Source organism: Phocoena sinus, chromosome 20 (assembly GCF_008692025.1).
Source record: "Phocoena sinus isolate mPhoSin1 chromosome 20, mPhoSin1.pri, whole genome shotgun sequence".
In the NCBI taxonomy this organism is placed as follows: Eukaryota; Metazoa; Chordata; class Mammalia; order Artiodactyla; family Phocoenidae; genus Phocoena; species Phocoena sinus.
This window is the reverse complement of record NC_045782.1, coordinates 34,243,152-34,261,335: the sequence shown is the minus strand read 5'-3', so window position 1 is coordinate 34,261,335 and position 18,184 is coordinate 34,243,152. Positions and strand designations below refer to the sequence as shown.

The window sequence follows — 18,184 nt, the reverse complement described above, 5'->3', positions numbered from 1 at the left end:
CCTAGCAGCAGCAGCCTCCTCTTTACTTTTTAGAAAACGAACATAAATTTAGGGTATTCTGAGTGCCAGGCATTATACACATACAGGTGCATCCATATACATTTCCTGTTGAAATTTTCCTAATGACACCATCAAGTAGGCATCAGCCCCATTTCACAAACTATGAAACTGAAACTCAAGAAGTTCAGTGACTTGCCCAAGGTCACACAACTGGAATTAGGGAACCCAGGTGACTGACTCCAAAGCCCATGATCCTTCCACTTTCTGGGACACTTCTTCAGGTGCCTGCTTGTCCAGCCCTTCACCTGAACCCTGTCTGTCCCACGTACAGCATCTCTGACTCTCCTCACAGCAGGTGCCTGGGGTTGGCCTGACCCAGGAGATGACAACCTACTCTCCTGGCCAAGCCCATTCCCCCTGGGATTTTCTGCTCTTGCAACATTCAGTCCAAGTGCCCTGTTCTACCCCACTGATTCCACATCCCTTGTAACAGACCCGCCTCGCGGCACGGAGCACACCGGCCTGGTATCAAGCAAGTGCTGAATTAAAATCGGTTGCCTGTTGTCTCTTGTTGGTTTACGTCCTGTCTCGTGCACCTGTACTGTGCCCTGGCCTTATGCATCTGGATATCCCCAGCGCCCAGCGCTGAACCAGGCACATAAAATGTGAAGGAACCCATTGAACGAACTAAGAGTTCCTGGATTGATCCAGGAACTCGCCTTCGACGGGGTGCCAAAAGCTGCGGAGCTCCCCGCACCCCTGCCGCCGCCAGAGAAAGGACGGCCGGGCGGCTGCGGTGAGCGCACCGGTGCCCAGCAGGTGGCGCTGCGGCCCGGAGCCCTCCCGGTGGCGCTGCGGCCCGGAGCCCTCTCGGCGGCGCTCCGACACAGGGCGCGGCCACGCAGCCCCTTTCCTTCCGCCGGGGCGGCCCACCCGGCCCACCGGACGCTTTGCCCTGGGTTTGTCTCGATCTCGGGTGCTGGCCCGCGCACCGGACCGCCCTGCCACAGCGGGCGGCACGGCGCTCCCCGGTGTTCGGGCCCGCGGCTGGGTGAAGGCCGCCAAGATGGCCCAGAGGCGCCGCCTCGCGGAGGACGCGGGAGGACGCCGGGGTCCTACGCCCGGGAGCCAGCGCGCAGCACTTTACGTCCACGTGAGTGGGGAGGTGAGGCGGAGGCTCGGGAGCGGAGGGCCAGAGGCGAGGAGGCGCTTGTCGCGCTGCGAGCCCACCTGCCGTCTTTCCCCGCTACCAGACGAGGTCTGGGGCCCTTTCTCTGGCAGGGAAATGTCTTGGTCCGGAGACCTGAAGTCTCTGGTGCTCACCATCTCGTTGACCTTGACCAAGTGATTTCCCTTCTGAACCTCAGTTTCCTCCTATCGAGGTGGGCTTACTAATCCCCTTGGGGAGTTGCGTGGCTTAGATGCGGTAGCCACTGTTGACTGACCTAGGAGTGGGGATGGGGATGTGTGCGACTGAACCCTGGAAGTGGCCAGGGCAGCCCACGGTCATCTCTCGTCCTTTTCACACGCCCCCTGCCCCCAGTGGCCCTACTGCGAGAAGCGCTGCAGTTACTGCAACTTCAACAAGTACATCCCCCGCGGTGTGGACGAGGCTGCCATGAGACGCTGTCTGGTGACCGAGGCTCAGACGCTGCTGCAACTCAGTGGGGTGCAGCGGTGGGTACTGGGGGCTGTAGGCGGGGTCTTGGGAATTATGTGGCCGGTGCACAGGACAGGTGCAGGCATCCCGTAGGGCTCCCCCACGTCTCATCTTCTCCATCCTCTTTCCCTAGAGTGGAGTCTGTGTTCTTTGGTGGGGGTACCCCCAGTCTGGCCAGCCCCCACACTGTGGCAGCTGTCCTGGAGGCAGTGGCCCAGGCAACTCACCTGCCTGCAGACTCTGAAGTCACATTGGAGGCCAACCCCACTTCGGCCCCAAGCTCCAGGCTGGCAGCATTCCGGGCAGCAGGAGTCAACAGGTTGTCCATTGGCCTCCAGGTAACCCATCTCACCCACCTCATCCTAGCGCACCCAGGGTGTCTCTCCCGGGTGATCACGTTTATTCATTGGGCAAACATTTATTGAGCTCTTTCTGGGTGCCAGGAACCTGTAGGCACTAAAAGGTGTATGGTGACACTTTCGTAAGTACTTAATTGTCTGTTTCTGTGGTAGAGCACAAGCCCTGTGAGGCAGGGATCGTGTATGCCTTTGTGTTCATCACAGTGTTCCAAGCACTATGTGCTTGGCACATAGTAGATGCTTGAAAAAGATTTGTTTCATGATTGGAGACCCAGGAGGAGGCCAACAGGTGGTCGGATCACTGCAGCATGATAAAGTCTGCTTGTAAAGGGGGTCTCTACAGAATACTCTCAGAGTACAGCCTGAAGGCCGTCTCGGTCTGACAAGATCATAGAAACCTTCCTGAGGGACATGATGTTTGAATGAGGAAGAGGAGTCCACCAGAGATGAGGGTGTGGGAGGAAAAGACACAGGATTTGGAAGAGCTTGCATGTTTTGGGGGACCTGTGAGCCATTCCTTGTGACTGGAGAGGCTGGGGACAAGGCTGCAAGCTAGGGCCCAGAGTCTTCAGCACCATACTAGGAAGTTTGGGGTTTCGCTTAGTGGTGACAAGGGAATCACTGAAGGTTTTTAAGTGGGGGGAGAAACATTTTCCTCGCAGGTTGGCCCGTGATATTTCCATAGCCAGTATTGTCTCCCTTCTTCAAATACATGTACCATTTACCATAGAGTTTGGGGTCAGGGCTTTGTCCTGATGAGACATATTGAGAGGGACACGCCATTTCTGAGATACTCTGGCCCCAAATGCTTACATATCTTGAATCTAATTGTGAGGAAACACCTAAATTAAGAGACTCTGTGTGTGTATCGTAAGAACAGGTAACATGAGATCGAAGTACCATTTGAACAGTTTTTTAGTGTACAGTACAGTATTGCTAACTGTAAACACAGTGATGTACAGGAGAGCTCTAGGACTTATTAAGAGACATTTTAATTAATTTATTTATTTAGGCCGCGCCATGCAGCTTCCTTCCCTAAGAGACATTTTTAAAAACAACTAGCCCGGGGACTTCCCTGGTGGTCCAGTGGGTAAGACTCCACACTCCCAGTGCAGGGGTCCCGGGTTCAATCCCTGGTTGGGGAACTAGATCGCGCATGCATGCTGCAACTAAGAGTTCGTATGCCACAACTAAAGATCCCATGTGCCGCAACTAAGAACCGGCACAGCCAAAATAAATACATAATTTTAAAAATAATAATAAAATAGAAAATTAAAACAACTAGCCTGTACTCTTCAAAAATGCCAGTGTCATAAAAGACAAAGGCAGGATGAGGATCTCAACTAAAGGAAACTAAAGAGACAATGATAGCTGAATGCAATGCGCTACCCCCTATTGGATCCTGGATTGGGGTGGGAAGAGGAAATTACTACAGCAGACATTTAGGGACAATTGGCCAACTTTGAATGAGACTGTGTCTTAGACAACAGAATTGTATCAGTGTTACATTTCCTGAACTCTATAATTAGATTGTGGTTGTGTAAGAGAATGTCCTTGTTTTTAGGAAATAACACATTTAATTATTTAGGGGTACAGGAGTACAGTATTTAAGTTTTTTACATTTAAATAACCACATTGCGGGGGCTTTCCTGGTGGCGCAGTGGTTAAGAATCCGCCTGCCAATGCAGGCGACACGGGTTCGAGCCCTGGTCCGGGAAGATCCCACATGCCGCAGAGCAACTAAGCCCGTGAGCCACAACTACTGAGCCTGTGCTCTAGAGCAACAAGAGAAGCCACCACAGTGAGAAGCCTACGCAAGGCAACGAAGAGTAGCCCTCTCTCTCCGCAACTAGAGAAAGCCCGTGCACAGCAATAAAGACCCAATGCAGCCAAAAATAAATAAATAAAATAAAATTTATAAATAAATAACCACATTGCAAGTGCTCACTAGCCTGTGGCCAGTGGCTACCATATTATACTAAAATGTTCTATATCTGCACTGACCAATATAGTAACCACTGACCACATGCTAGGAAGCACTTAGAATGTGATTATTTAAATTTAATTAACTTAAAGTTTAAATAGCCACATGAGATTAGTATCTACTGTATTGGACCCTGCAGATACAGAGCGTTTCCATCCTCGCAGACATCCCTGGTCTAACTTACCCTCAAATGATTCAACATAATAATAATATATGTGTATATTGAGAGAGAGAGACAAAGCAAATGTGGCAAAAATGTTAATTGGTGAATCTGGATGAAGGTGTTTGTTGAGCTTTTCTTGCAACTTTTCTATAGGTTCAAAATATTTCAAAATAAAAAGTAAAATCAAAAAAGGATGGTTGGCTTTGGAGTCAGTCCTAAATTCCAGGTCTGACTTCGCCATTGTATGACTTTGGGCAAGCTGCTTAACATCTCTGAACTTGTTTTGTCGTCTGTAAAATGGAGTTAATGTTGGAGGGTTGTAAGGATAAATTAGACACTGCGTAGAAAAGCTTTGCACACAGTGACTCTTCAGTGAATGGTACCCCTGCTACTGGCTTGACCTTCCACCTTCCAGCCCCCTGCCACGTCCTGTGTTTTCCCCTGTATCTGTGTCTGCAGTAAGGTCAGTCAGGTGTTTCTGTCTCCCTCTGAGCTGGCCTGCGTGCTTGCACCTGACCCTCTCTCTCCAGTCCCTAGATGACACTGAGCTCCAGCTGCTGGGGAGGACACACTCGGCCAGTGATGCTCTGCAGATGCTGGCGGAGGCCCGGCGCCGCTTCCCGGGGCGTGTTTCTGTGGACCTGATGCTGGGGCTGCCGGCACAGCACGTGGGGCCGTGGCTTGGGCAGCTGCGGAAACTGCTGCGGCACTGTGATGACCATGTGTCGCTCTACCAGCTGTCCCTGGAGCGGGGCACCGCTCTCTTCACCCAGGTGCAGCAGGGCTCCCTTCCTGCCCCTGACCCCGAACTTGCCGCTGAGATGTACCAGGAGGGACGGGCAGTCCTTCGGGAGGCTGGCTTCCGCCAGTATGAGGTCTCCAACTTCGCCCGGAATGTAAGTCCTGTGGCTGAAGGTGGGGCCTGGGCAGGCTGAGGCCCTCTTTGGGGAGAAGGGTGCTTCCGAAGCCTGAGATGGTGGGACATTCTAACCAGGTGCCCTTCCCTGAGCAGGGACAGGCCCACCTGCTTCTCTCTGCACTGACTATTCCCTCTCTTCCCACAGGGGGCGCTTAGTACCCACAACTGGACTTACTGGCAGTGCGGTCAGTACCTTGGTGTTGGACCTGGTGAGTCCCCTGTGAACCTTAGGTGGGATGACTCAGGAGAGCAGTGTCACGGCTGTGTGCTCTTGGGCCACTTATTAAGCTCTCCAAGCCTCTGTTTCCTCATACGTAAAGTGTGGCAAAAAATACCATCGACTTTGTAGAGCTGTTAAGTATGTATTTTGAGGCACCTGGTGTAGTGCCTGGCGCTGCGGTTCTTGATCTTTAGCGTGCATCAGAATTATCTGGACCGCTTGTTAAAACCCAGCTGGGCCCCAACCAAATTCTAGAATTTCTGGAATTGGACAGGGCCTGAGAATTGGCATTTCTGGCATCTGAGATGCTGTTGGTCCAGGGGCCACACTTTGAGAACCACTGATTTAACATCTGGCAAGCACACAGTGTTAGCTGCTATTAAAGTGGGGGTGGTTGTTGATGTTGTCAGGAGCCCATGGGCGATTTATACCCCAGGGGGCTGGGAGCCACACCCGAGAGGCTCGGATCCAGACCCTGGAGCCTGACAACTGGATGAAGGAGGTGATGCTGTTTGGTCACGGCACCCGGAGGCGCGTCCCCCTGGGCAAGCTGGCGCTGTGAGCACCTGAGGGCTCTTCCCTCAGGCTTCCCCTCTACCCCAAGAAACACCTACCTGCACGTCTTTGTTTCCCACCTTGCCCTGCCCCCTCCCCGCCCCATACTGCGTGATTCCCCATAAACCCCCCATACGCACATCCCAGCACAGGGTGTGAAGAATGGGAGAAGCGCAAGTCTCCTCTCCAAGACCCCTTACTGGTTTTTCTTTCAGTCTGGAGGAAGTTTTGGCCATGGGACTACGCACAGACGTGGGGATCACTCACCAGGTAAGAGGTCAAGGGGTCTGGCACTCTGCTTTCTCCTCCTAGGCCTCGCAGAATCACTCTGTCTCACTCTGTCTTCCACACACACACACACACACACACACACACACACACCCCTCCCATTCCTCTGGGACTGGCAGATAGAGGTAAGGCCTTGGTCCAGCAGAGGCCTGATGGGCAGGAGTGATGAGCAACGTAAGGCAATGGTGAGCACCCTAGACTAGGGCTGCAGAGAGAGCCGGGCTCTAGTCCCCGTCTACCGCAACCTTAGGCACACATCCCTTCACCTCTGAATTTCAACTTTCTCAGTCATCTAAGGGAATAGACTAGATTAAGAGTTTTCAAATATTCTTAAAGCAGCGCTGAAAGCTCAGATAGGAAGTGCAGTAGATACAGATCAGTCAGGCTCAGAACTGCTCCGGATGAAGTCGGAGCCATCGAGCTCTGGCTGGGGCTGACCGTACTCTGGCCAGAACAGGGGGAGGGGAGGAGCAAAGGGAGACCCGGCTTGGCTGGGAGCTGGGTTTGGCCTGAACGTGGAATAGGACTGAAGGTGCCCACCTCCCTGCTGGTCCATTGGCCTGGTCCTGGTGTGCGTGACAGTCAGTTTCTGAGATCGCTGTGTTGGATCGGACCCACGCCTCATCCGTCACTGCACCCCCAGACAGGTGGCCTAGAATAGCCCCGCCGGCTCCCCACCTTGTGGTCCTGCATCTCTGCCCCTTCTGGTCTCCCCAGCACTGGCAGCAGTTTGAGCCCCAGCTGACCTTGTGGGACCTGTTTGTAGCCAACAAGGAGGTGCAGGAGCTGCTGGAGCAGGGCCGCTTGCTGCTGGATCGCAGGTGTGTTGGGTGGGGGGAGGTGAGAAAGACGGACAAGGAGGGGCCTGTGGGTGCCAGGGCCTTGGCACTGGTGGAGGGTGATGATTGAAACTGGTAAGAGGGCACAGTCACAGCCAGGCCTCTTTGTTTTTCCAGGGGTCTTCGGTGTTCCTGGGAGGGGCTGGCTGTGCTGGACTCCATGTTGCCAACCCTTCTATCTCGGCTCCAAGAGGCCTGGCAGCAGAGAACTCCCTCCCCTGTGCCAGGAGGATAATCACATGTTCCTGTGTCCCAGTGACACTGCCATCTCCACTGGCAGGTGCTGGCCTGGCTGTGGTCACTGCCCAGCCCTGGCATCCCCAGGGGAATGGCTACGGTGAGGCGGATGGGAGGACATTTCTGGTCTGGGAACTGGCATCAAGTGTACCCACCACTGCCAGAGAAGGAGTAATGGTTTCTGTGGGTGCCTCTCATCAGTTGACTCTAAACAAATCCTGGCTGGCAAGAGATGCTGAGAAATAGAGCTCTCAGGCTTCCTGCTCCTGCAGTACAGGACAGGACATGGATGTCCAGCACAGCAGCCTGCTGGACTCTGAGAACAGTGGGAAAGCTCAGAGCAAGCCTTGCCTCTCCCCTTTTGGCAGCCAGGATATGTTTGGGCATCAGGAGCCTCACAGTACTTCCAGAGTGCCCCCCAGTCCCCTCCCCACTGCAGCCTTTTCCCTTGAGAGAGTGAAGGTGGGGGGAGCTAAGAGGGAAAGGAGAGGGGAGAATTCAGGAAAGATCAGAGCCTGGTAATTCTCCCCTGGCCTTAATAAACCCATCTGGAGCCTGCCTTGACTATGGTCTTATCCTTTGTCTGGGCTTTTTCTTGGAGTGTGGGATCCTGATTTGGGGGCTTGAGCCTTAGTCTAGGGCTGAGATTCCTTCCTGACAGTCATTTGCCCAGTGATCTTAGCATTCATCAATGATGCTTGCCTAAAACAATGATTAGACTGGGGGTTGCAAAATGTTAATTTCTGACTCTGTCATTGCATCTGTGTTCATTAACTGGTGTGCATCTATCAAAAAAAAGAGCTTTCGGGGCTTCCCTGGTGGCGCAGTGGTTAAGAGTCCGCCTGCCGATGCAGGGGACGCGGGTTCGTGCCCCGGTCCGGGAGGATCCCACATGCCGCGGAGCCGCTGGGCCCGTGAACCATGGCCGCTGAGCCTGTGCGTCCGGAGCCTGCACTCCGCGACAGGAGAGGCCACAACAGTGAGAGGCCTGCATACTGCAAAAAAAAAAAAAGAGCTTTCCCCTTTTTTTTAAGGGCTGATACCCTTAACCTATAAATTCTATGCGGGGATTGGGGGGCAGTGGGGAGGGAGGCATTTTCCTGTGAAGAGGCTCCATAACTCATCACATCAAAGGGTGCCCTGATGTCAAAGGTAATTTAGTACCCTTGCAAATCAGGGCATGCTAAGCTCAGTCTCTAGCTGGGTGACTAAGGATAGGGTTCCCCCCACGCCTCAGAGGTGAGCACGTGCATTTCCCACGTGCCTGGTGGGTGTGAATATCAGTCCTTCTTTGACCTGTGGTAACATGGTAAGTGTTAACTCCCTCTCCTTTATTTATGAAATATTCAGCAAGCACTAATAGTGTGCCAGGCTCTGAGCGGCATGCAGAGAGGAATAAGACGTGTCCCAGCCCTCGAGGAACTCGCCACCGTGTTGATAGATGTGTGAAGAGATAAACTCCAGGGTTATCAGTAAAGGTGTGTAGATGGGCTGTGGAAGCCTGCAGTGCATTGGGTTCTGAGGGGCTGGGAGGAGGAAAGGGGAAATGCTTTTTTCTTACTACCTCCTTTGGCCCCTGCGCAGCTTGCAGGGCGACCTGTGCTGACTGGGGAGCCTCTTCTCGAGCCTTCCCCTGATCTTGATATTCAAGATGTGAGCACGGGGCCAGAGCAGGTGCACCATCAGATAACCTGGGCCCACTCAGGTTTCTCCCAGCTGTCAGGGCTCGTGCCACCTGAGATGCCTGGGCCCTCCCTGCTGGGGCACCACACGAGGCCTGTGCAGAGGGGCTGGATGGGAGCCAGGTGGGGATGGCACAGGTCACCTTCTGTGACTCAGCCTCCCACCCTCACCAGGTGAATCAGAGTCTCTGGAAGGTGGAGCCCAGGAATCTAGTTTTTAAATGTTTCCTAAGTGGCTCTAGTGATCAGGCCGGTTTGAGAAGCCCTGTCATCTTCCATCCTGAGAGGCTGGGATCAGGAGAAAAAAAGGGGAACAAGGCTAATTCCAGACCTGACCAAGTGGAGTGAGGTCCTTCCCTCTGCGTCCAGACCTTCCTGGGCTCATCCGTCAAAGGGGTTCTCTTCCTCCATCTGGAGACTTCCGTTGTCATCTTTTCACCTGTCCTGTTGAAAAGCATACGGACACAAATAAGAGCGGTAAACAAGCTACTCTGATGATGAGGTGATGAGAGGATTTGGGGAAATGTATGTGAGTGTGTGGTTACAGCTTGAAGGCCCAAACCTTCCCCACCTAGAGTGCTGACAATTTTAGGGCTGCCAACTGAGCGCCCCCGACCCATGCCCAATCAAATAGAGTAAAGTAAGCAGGACAGCTATTTTTTTTTTTTTTTTTTTTTAGGACAGCTATTTTAATTTGCATTTTATGTATACGGACATTCAAAGAGGCCCTCTAACTTGACTCAAGTCATATAAGTAAGTAAGAGAACTGGCGTAATACTTTTGGACATCTAGAACTTTCTGTCACACTGTTGTTTTATTCTTACTGTGGGTCAGGTCGATTGACCTGTCTCTTAAATTAAGCAAAATCCTGGGCTTCCCTGGTGGCGCAGTGGTTGAGAGTCCGCCTGCCGATTCAGGGGATACGGGTTCGTGCCCTGGTTCGGGAAGATCCCACATGCCGCGGAGCGGCTAGGCCCGTGAGCCACGGCTGCTGAGCCTGCGTGTCCAGAGCCTGTGCTCCACAATGGGAGAGGCCACAACAGTGAGAGGCCCGCATGCCGCAAAAAAAAAAAAAAAAAAAAAAAATTAAGCAAAATCCTGACCTCTCTCTGGCCCCTCTGCCTCAGGCTTGAAGCTGCCGTCTCTGCCTGGTGCTTAGTCTCGGTGTCTGTATTTTCTCTCCTGGAGAACCCACATGTCCCATCTCCATGAGACCATCCACTTCCTGGGAAAGAACTGCATTCTGCAAAGAAAGGACTTTAAGTAATAGGATTGCTATAAACTGAATGTTTGTGTTCCCCCCAGAATTCATATGTGGAAACTTCATCCCTAGAGGGATGGTATTCAGATGTGGGGCCTTTGGGAGGTGATTAGGTCATGAAGGTGGAGCCCTCATGAATGGGATTAGTGCACTTATGAAAGAGACCTCAGAGAGCTCCCTGGCCCCATCTCCTGTGTGAGGACACAGAGGGAAGACAGACAGCTACGAACCAGGAATCAGGCCCTCACCAGACACCAAATCTCCTGGCACCTTGATCTTGGACTTCCCAGCCTTCAGAACTGTGAGAAATAAGTGTTTGTTGTTTAAGCTACGCAGGCTATCGTATTTTTGTTATAGCAGCCTGAATGGACTAAGACAAGGATGCAATAACTTTGTGGTAGCTTGTTTTATTGTTCAAAATGTTTACCATTATATATCCCTGCCCCGTTGAACCTGGGAAGGGCCATGAGACTTGCCCGGCACAGATTGTAAGAGCCAGTGGGTGGTCCGCCGTCTCCTTCCTCCACCACAGAGACCTGCAGGGTTCAAATAGAGGCTGTTCCGTCCACCGGGGTCCTAGAGTGAAGAAGTCGCTGGGCAGAGGAGCAGCCGACCACTAGAGACAGGAGCGGGAGTGGGACGGCACCACTCACTGCTGTAAACCGGTAGATTTGGGGTTGTTACTGCAACAATATAATTGAGACTAAACTGCTTGATCCGGTTTGTAATCCCACCATTCAAAGATTAACTTCTTTTAGACCTTGGTCTGTATCTTAGCAGGAATTCTTACATGCAAACGAACATCTTTAGATAGACGCTCTTACAAAAAGGGGGAAATACACATCTTGCTTTGGAGCCTTCTCATTCTACCTCAGATGTGGTGGGCATCTTTTCATGTCCAATTTGTATCTACATCCTATTTCTTTAGTGTAGCTTCCTAGTGTACCACTGCATGGTGATCCCGAAATTTAGTTTACCAATTCCTTTTTGGTGAAACAGAGGGTTTAATTTTTTATTTTTATAAACGCTGTAACAAACATCTCATGTAAATATTTTTATGCACTGGCTTGATGATTTCCTTAGGCTTAGGCTAAATCCCAAGGCGTGGGGTTGCTGACTCTGAGGAGACACGCCTCCTTCGTTTGGATACAGGAGGCCTGGCAGTTCATGCCCTTGCCAGCCCGCTGGTCGTCAGTAGCAAGCGTGATCAATTTTTCCAAATGATTCCAATCTGGAGAACACTTTTTTTTTTTTTAATAGATTTGTTTATTTTTGGCTGTGTTGGGTCTTCGTTGCTGCCCGCGGGCTTTCTCTAGTTGCAGCGAGCAGGGTCTGCTTTTCATTGCGATGCACGGACTTCTCATTGCGGTGGCCTCTCTTGTTGCAGAGCATGGGCTCTAGGCGCGCGGGCTTCAATAGTTGTGGCGCGTGGGCTCAGTAGTTGTGGCTCATGGGCTCTAGAGCGCAGGCTAAGTAGTTGTGGCACACGGGCTTAGTTGCTCCGCAGCATGTGGGATCTTCCTGGACCAGGGCTCGAACCCATGTCCCCTGCATTGGCAGGCAGATTCTTAACCACTGCACCACCAGGGAAGCCCTGGAGAACACTTTTAACCCTCACTTTATTATCAGCTAACGTACTGTCTCCCTAACTTAGGCAACGATTTTGGTCCACCTGATTATTCTTGAGTCAGAGAACAGAGGGGATGCAGCCTCTGGGGCCACCCAGGTAGAAGATCAAGGTGGGACTGTGCCCATGTGTTCAGATTGCCTCTGAACTCTTCTCATTCAGACCCTGCTTCTGGGAGAATCCACATCTTCTCTCTCCTCTTCTCCTCTTCCTGCTTTCTCTTCTTTTCCCTGAGGAGATTTTTAAAGCCAATTTTTAAAATTATACGAAGAACATTATAGAAACATTAGGCAGAATTCTAAGTGAAAAAGGAAAAAAAAGATCTACAATTAGTGACCCCAACAAATTCAACTGTTTGTGCTCCCTTCCAGTCCTCATCCAAATGCATGCAAGACTTTTGCCCAGTTGTGCTCCTGACACATCTAATTTTGCATTCTGCTCCTTTTTCTTCTCAGTCTGTCATAAGCATTTTTCCATGTTGTTACATGGTCATCGTCTTTCTCATTTTAATTGTTGCACAATGTTCCAGTGGGTGAATAATAAGTATTACCCTAATGTAAGGCACTTAAGTGGTTCACTGTTTTTCTCTATTATAAATCATGCTGTAGGGCATGTTTTTATGGATATAGCTTCTTCCATCATTTGAATTATTTCCTCAGGTCAATTCCCAAGAGTGAGAAGGTTGGGTCAAAGGGTATGGATGCTTTAATGATTCGTGGTGAGACTTGTTATATTCTTTTCCAAGGGGCTTTTCCTTTTTTTTTTAAATTTTCCTGCTCAAAAAATAATAATGCTCTTTTTCAACCACATAGAAGAAAGCAAAGCTTCTAGTATCCAGGAATTACCACTATGACATTTGGTCAGCCATCCCTCCAGACATCTCTTGATGCATAGATATACGTATCTACGTAGAAATAAAATAATTTTTCACAAAAGGGATCATACTCATGTGCCAGTTTTGCAACCTGTTTTTTTTTTTTTTTTTTTTAACTCAAAAACACGTCCTGGGTTTTTCTGATTGGTTCTGCCACCACCAGTGCCTATGTGATAGCATAATGTAGTACGGTAATAGCTGTCAGCCAGGCATGGTGCCAAGCATTTTATCTGCATTAATTCATTTAAGCACCACAACAACTCAATAAGTTCTGTTATTATCATGCCCACTTTACAGACCAATTGACTGCCCCAGGTCACATAGATAGGAGGTGATGGGGCTCATACTCAAGCTGAGTTCACTGAGGCTCCAAAACAGATGCTTATATAAATAATACATCAACATATTCTTTTTTTTTTTTTTTTTTTTTTTTTTTTTTCGTTACGCGGGCCTCTCACCGCTGTGGCCTCTCCCGTTGCGGAGGACAGGCTCCGGACGCGCAGGCTCAGCGGCCATGGCTCACGGGCCCAGCCGCTCCGCGGCATGTGGGATCCTCCCAGACCGGGGCACGAACCCGCGTCCCCTGCATCGGCAGGCGGACTCTCAACCACTGCGCCACCAGGGAAGCCCCACATCAACATATTCTTAATGTAAAAAGTAATAAGAATAAATGTAAGCCATACTATAGCATAGTCCCTTTTACACTTCCGCATAGGTTTGGTGTGTGTTTATCAGTTAAGTTTAGGTTCAACTGCACATGACAGAAAATCAGAGTAACATAAGCTTAAGCAAATAAATGTATTTGTCTTCCGCACAAAAGAAGTCTAGACAGAGCATTTCGGGGCTAGCATAGTGGACCCATGGTCATTGGTCATGAAGAACACAGGCTTTGTGCTCTGTATCCTCATTTCATAGCATCCATCCCTAAGATCTCCTCATGGTCTAATATAGTCCCTGGAGCTCCAGCCATCATGTCTGCATTCCAGGTAATAAGCATTTTGCTGCTTCCTTACCATTCCTAATAATAGAAGGGCTTGGTTAATTAAAAAGGGTGAGACTAGATATTGAGGCAATCAGAAAACAACTTCCCAATCCTTTTCTTTTTTGTTTTGTTTTTTGGCCACGCTGTGCAGCATTCGGGATCTTAGTTCCCCGACCAGGGATCAAACCCAAGCCCCCTTCATTGGGAGTGTGGAGTTGTAACCACTGGACCGCCAGGGAAGTCCCCCCAATCCATTCCTATGAATTTACACATATAGGTACATATATAAAAATATAGTTTAAAAAACAATCTAATGTGTTGACAGTACCTTGTTTCAATTTACACTTTAAAGTTTACCAACCAAATCAAATGTTCTCCATTAAATATTTGTTTACTAACTATTGTGTTCTGTGCACATGTAAGCTCTTTGCTTATTTTCATTTAGCTAATTGCTTATTTAGCCTTAATGATTTCCTGATCGAATTGAATGAATTGTTTACATAGATAAATAATTGCAAGTATATTAACTCTTTGTCTTATTCACTGCAAGTATTGCTTCCAGTATGCTGTTCTTTTTATCTTTCATAGATTTTTATTTTTTTGGAAGTGAGTTTTCTAGAAATTTCAGACATTTATATTTTGAGTCTATCTTTTGCCCTGTGACTTTTTCTGTCAGTTCCGGGCTCCAGAAATACGGTCAACTTTCAAGTTGGCTTTCTCCTCCCAGGAGAGGCCGTCTAACGTTGACGGCTGTGTCCACCTGGGACCAAATCTCTACGCTGCTGCTTCGCACCTGTAGGACTTCCCTGAACTGAGATGGGCTTTTCTCGACTGTTTAGTGAAGGGGTTGGACCAGCCCCAGGTTCTCAAACCTGGGTCTGCATCAGAAGTACCAGAGGTTCCATGAAATGTGCATTTCTGGGCCCCCCTAACATCTATAGAGTCCAAATCTCTGTATCCAGGGATCTGTATTTTTAAATGCTCTCCAGTGAGCCTGATGCTCAGACGTATTTCAGAAACTCTGGACCAGCCAATGTCAGAGTTGCTTCCTGTGCTGGACTCTCTGAGTAGTGAATGAAAGAAGGCAGCAGCCCTTGGCCACTGTGTCTGTTGAAACCCCTTGGCCCTGCCTCTTCCTCTTGGGTCACAGCACCCATTTCACATCCAGCCTGAGCAGTAGCCCCTTCTTCCTACTTCCTCGGGGGTGGGGGGTGAGGTTAGGTGGCGGTCAGGCTCCTGGGGTGTGGCCTGAGGGGCTGCTACAGCAATGCCTCCATGAGGGGCCAGTATCATTACTAGCTGGTGGCCTTATTTAAGTCACTCACCCTGTGTGTCTCCATTTCCTCACCTCTGAAAGCAGGCACCATGCCTTCCTCAGGGTTTTTGTAGGGCTGGAGATGATGGATGGATGGATGGATGGATGGAAAGAGACTAGTGCAGTTCCTGGCACAAAGTGCACATTTGACAAAGTGGTAGTTATTACTATTAGTGTTTTCATCGTGATTTACAGTTTCCTGGGCATGCTAGCCCTAAGGAAGGAGGTTCCAAACAAGAATTCCTGGTTCCTGACAAGACAGAAGGAGACCTGTCATTTCTTTGTGATGCTGAAACTTGTCAGTAGGTAGCCCTGGGCTTCTGGAAAATTCCCCCCCCCCCCCCCCCCCCCCCCCCCGGCCCAGTGTAGAACTTGCTACCTTGCAGGTGGGTGTGGGCCACAGGACAGCCTCCAGGCAGTGGCGCCCATAGTAGGAGGAATGTCCCTCACTAGGTGACTCCTCAGATCAGTGCTCCTTGCCCTCCCCCAGCAGGTCAGACTGGAATGACCCCATTCCTCAGGTGGCTGACCTATGCAGGTGGGGCTGCCCCTACCTGCCTCCAAGACCCTGACACCCGGGAGACACTCCCACCAGAGTGCGCCTTTCCTTTGCCCCTGCCTCTGGATTAGGTCTCTCCTGGTGCCCATTGCACCTCATCCTCTCCAAGACCTTGGGCCTCCTTACCTCCATTCCTGCTATCCCTGACACAGCCTGGGGCTTGCCCTTGCCCTCGAACCTGACCAGCTTACACAGGCCTCACTTTCTTGGCTGACCTTACTTATTTTGATTAGGACCGAAGTGAGAGGCCAGATCCCCTGTCTGAGGCCTTGGCAGCCATGATGGGAGACAAGGTGGGCAGGGCCTTGGCTCACAGAGGCTGCTTTACATCACTGGGGAAGCTGCCATTGTTCCCCACTGCCCTCAGTGTCCCACCCCCCACAACCCTGTATTGACCCTTCAGATGAATTCATGAACAATAAAAGGTGAGCTATGAAAACTGTCAGGCAGGCTGTCCTAATCTTTATTTATTTATTTTATTTATTTATTTTTAAATTTTTTAAATTTTTTGTGGTAAGCGGGCTTCTCACTGTTGTGGCCTCTCCTGTCGCGGAGCACAGGCTCTGGACGCGCAGGCTCAGCGGCCATGGCTCATGGGCCCAAACGCTCCGCGGCATGTGGGATCTTCCCGGACCGGGGCACGAACCCGTGTCCCCTGCACCGGCAGGCGGACTCTCAACCACTGCGCCACCAGGGAAGCCCAGGCTGTCCTAATCTTGAATAAGGTCTGAAGGTCCAGGGACAATTTAAGGATCCTACTCCTTAAATTGAGTTTGAGCGCAGGAGCGGTGAATGATTCCCGCCCGGGTCCCGGAGTGTGAGTGCTTGTGTTCAGCCCTGCTGCTTAATCTTGAACAAGGTGCTTCAGCTCTCTACACCCCGATTTCCTCAACTGTAAAATGGGAGTGCTCTACCTCACATGGTTGTTGTAAACTTTCAAGAACTTAGGACACATAGCTAAAACAACCAGAGGAAATATATAAATTAGGTTTCATCAAAATTAAAAAGTCTTGTGCGTCAAAGGACACTATCAAGAAAGTGAAAAGAAAACCGCAGAATGGGAGAAAATATTTGCAAATTGTATATCTGAAAAGGGTCTAATATCCAGAATATATAAAGAACTCCTACAACTCAACAACCAAAAGACAAACAACCCAATTAAAAAATGGGCAAAGGATTTGAATAGACGTTTCTCCAAAGGAGATATACAAATGGACAAAAAGCACATGAAAAGCTGCTCGACGTTATTAGCCATTAAGGAACTGCAAATCAAAACCGCAATGAGATACCACTTCACAGCCGCTAAGGTAGTTATAATTTTAAAAAAGGAAAATAAGTGTTGGCAAGTACATGGAAAAATTGGAACCCTCACACGCTGCTGGTGGGAATGCAAAATGATGCAGCTGCTGTGGAAAACAGTCTGGCAGTTCCTCAAAGAGTTAAATATAGAATTACTATGTGACCCGACAGCCCTACTCCTAGATATGTACCCAAGAGAGTTAAAAAACATATGTCCACACAAAAGCTTCTATCCAAATAAATGTTCATAGCAGCATTATTCACAATAGTCACAATGTGGAAACAACTCAGATGCCCATCAACTGATAAGTGGATAAATAAAGCATGGTATATTAATACAATGAAATATTACAATACAGCAATAAAAAGAGATGAAGTACCGACATGTGCTATGAGGATTTAACCTTGAAAACATTATGCTACGTGAAAGAAAGCCGCCGCGGAAGGCCACATATTGTATGATTTCCTGTTTGTGAAGTGTCCAGGACAGGCAAATCCATAGAGACAGAAAATAGGGTAGTATTTGCCAGGGGCTGAAGGCAGAAGGGAGTGGGGAGTGACTCTCGATGGATACAGGTTTCTTTTTGGGGTGATGGAAATGTTCTGGAACTAGACAGTGGTGGTGGTGGCACAACCTTGTGAATATAGTAAAAACCACTGAATTGTACACTTTAAAGGGTAAATTTTACATTATATAAACTTTTATGTGAATTATATCTCAATTTTAAAAAGCAGAGGTCAGTACACATAAAGTGCTTAGAAGGCTGCCCAGTCCATGATAAACCCCCGGTAAGGTTAGTTGCCATGTAAACTCCACAGGTCTTACGGGTTGGTCCACATAGGCAAAAGGGAGAAAGTCCTGAAAGGCGTGTTAGAGATATATTCACATTCTTAATATACGTTAAAGCATTTTGGCATGCAGTTTCTTATTTCATTTTTCATACTCAGTGTTGATTTTACACACTTTATACATATGTACCTATATAATAAATATAAGCATTTATTTGTTGTTTTACATTTTTATTTCATAATCACTTTATATATGTTTAAGATATGAAATGAATTTTCAAAGCTCAAACTTCTTTTGTTTTTGAAGCCTCAATTGGGTTGAAAATCCAGGCTACTATGTGGCTAAGCTAATCTGCTCGAAGCCGGGCCTGTGATGGAGCAGGGCGCTTATTGACCTTGGGCTTGAAAGGTCTGAGACTGAGGCTTAGCTCTGTTGCTTACAAGCTACGTGACCTGGAACAAGACTCAGGTTGACAGATTTAGCAAATAAAAATACACCCAGTTATATTTGAATTTCAGATAAAACAATGAATAAGTTCATAACAACGAAATATTGCAGGGAACATAGTTAT

General features: G+C 49.2%; 1 protein-coding gene across 1 annotated transcript; it reads left to right on the top strand.

Moving 5' to 3' along the window:
* Nucleotides 1–162: 162 nt before the first annotated feature.
* On the top strand, nt 163–8,045 carry RSAD1 (radical S-adenosyl methionine domain containing 1). Its single transcript, XM_032617474.1, has 10 exons — nt 163–201; nt 740–1,165; nt 1,544–1,677; nt 1,794–1,998; nt 4,697–5,062; nt 5,231–5,294; nt 5,716–5,863; nt 6,076–6,130; nt 6,866–6,969; nt 7,105–8,045. The coding sequence occupies exons 1-10, from the start codon at nt 163–165 to the stop codon at nt 7,220–7,222; spliced, it is 1,659 nt and encodes a 552-aa protein (XP_032473365.1). The 3' UTR covers nt 7,223–8,045.
* Nucleotides 8,046–18,184: the final 10,139 nt, after the last annotated feature.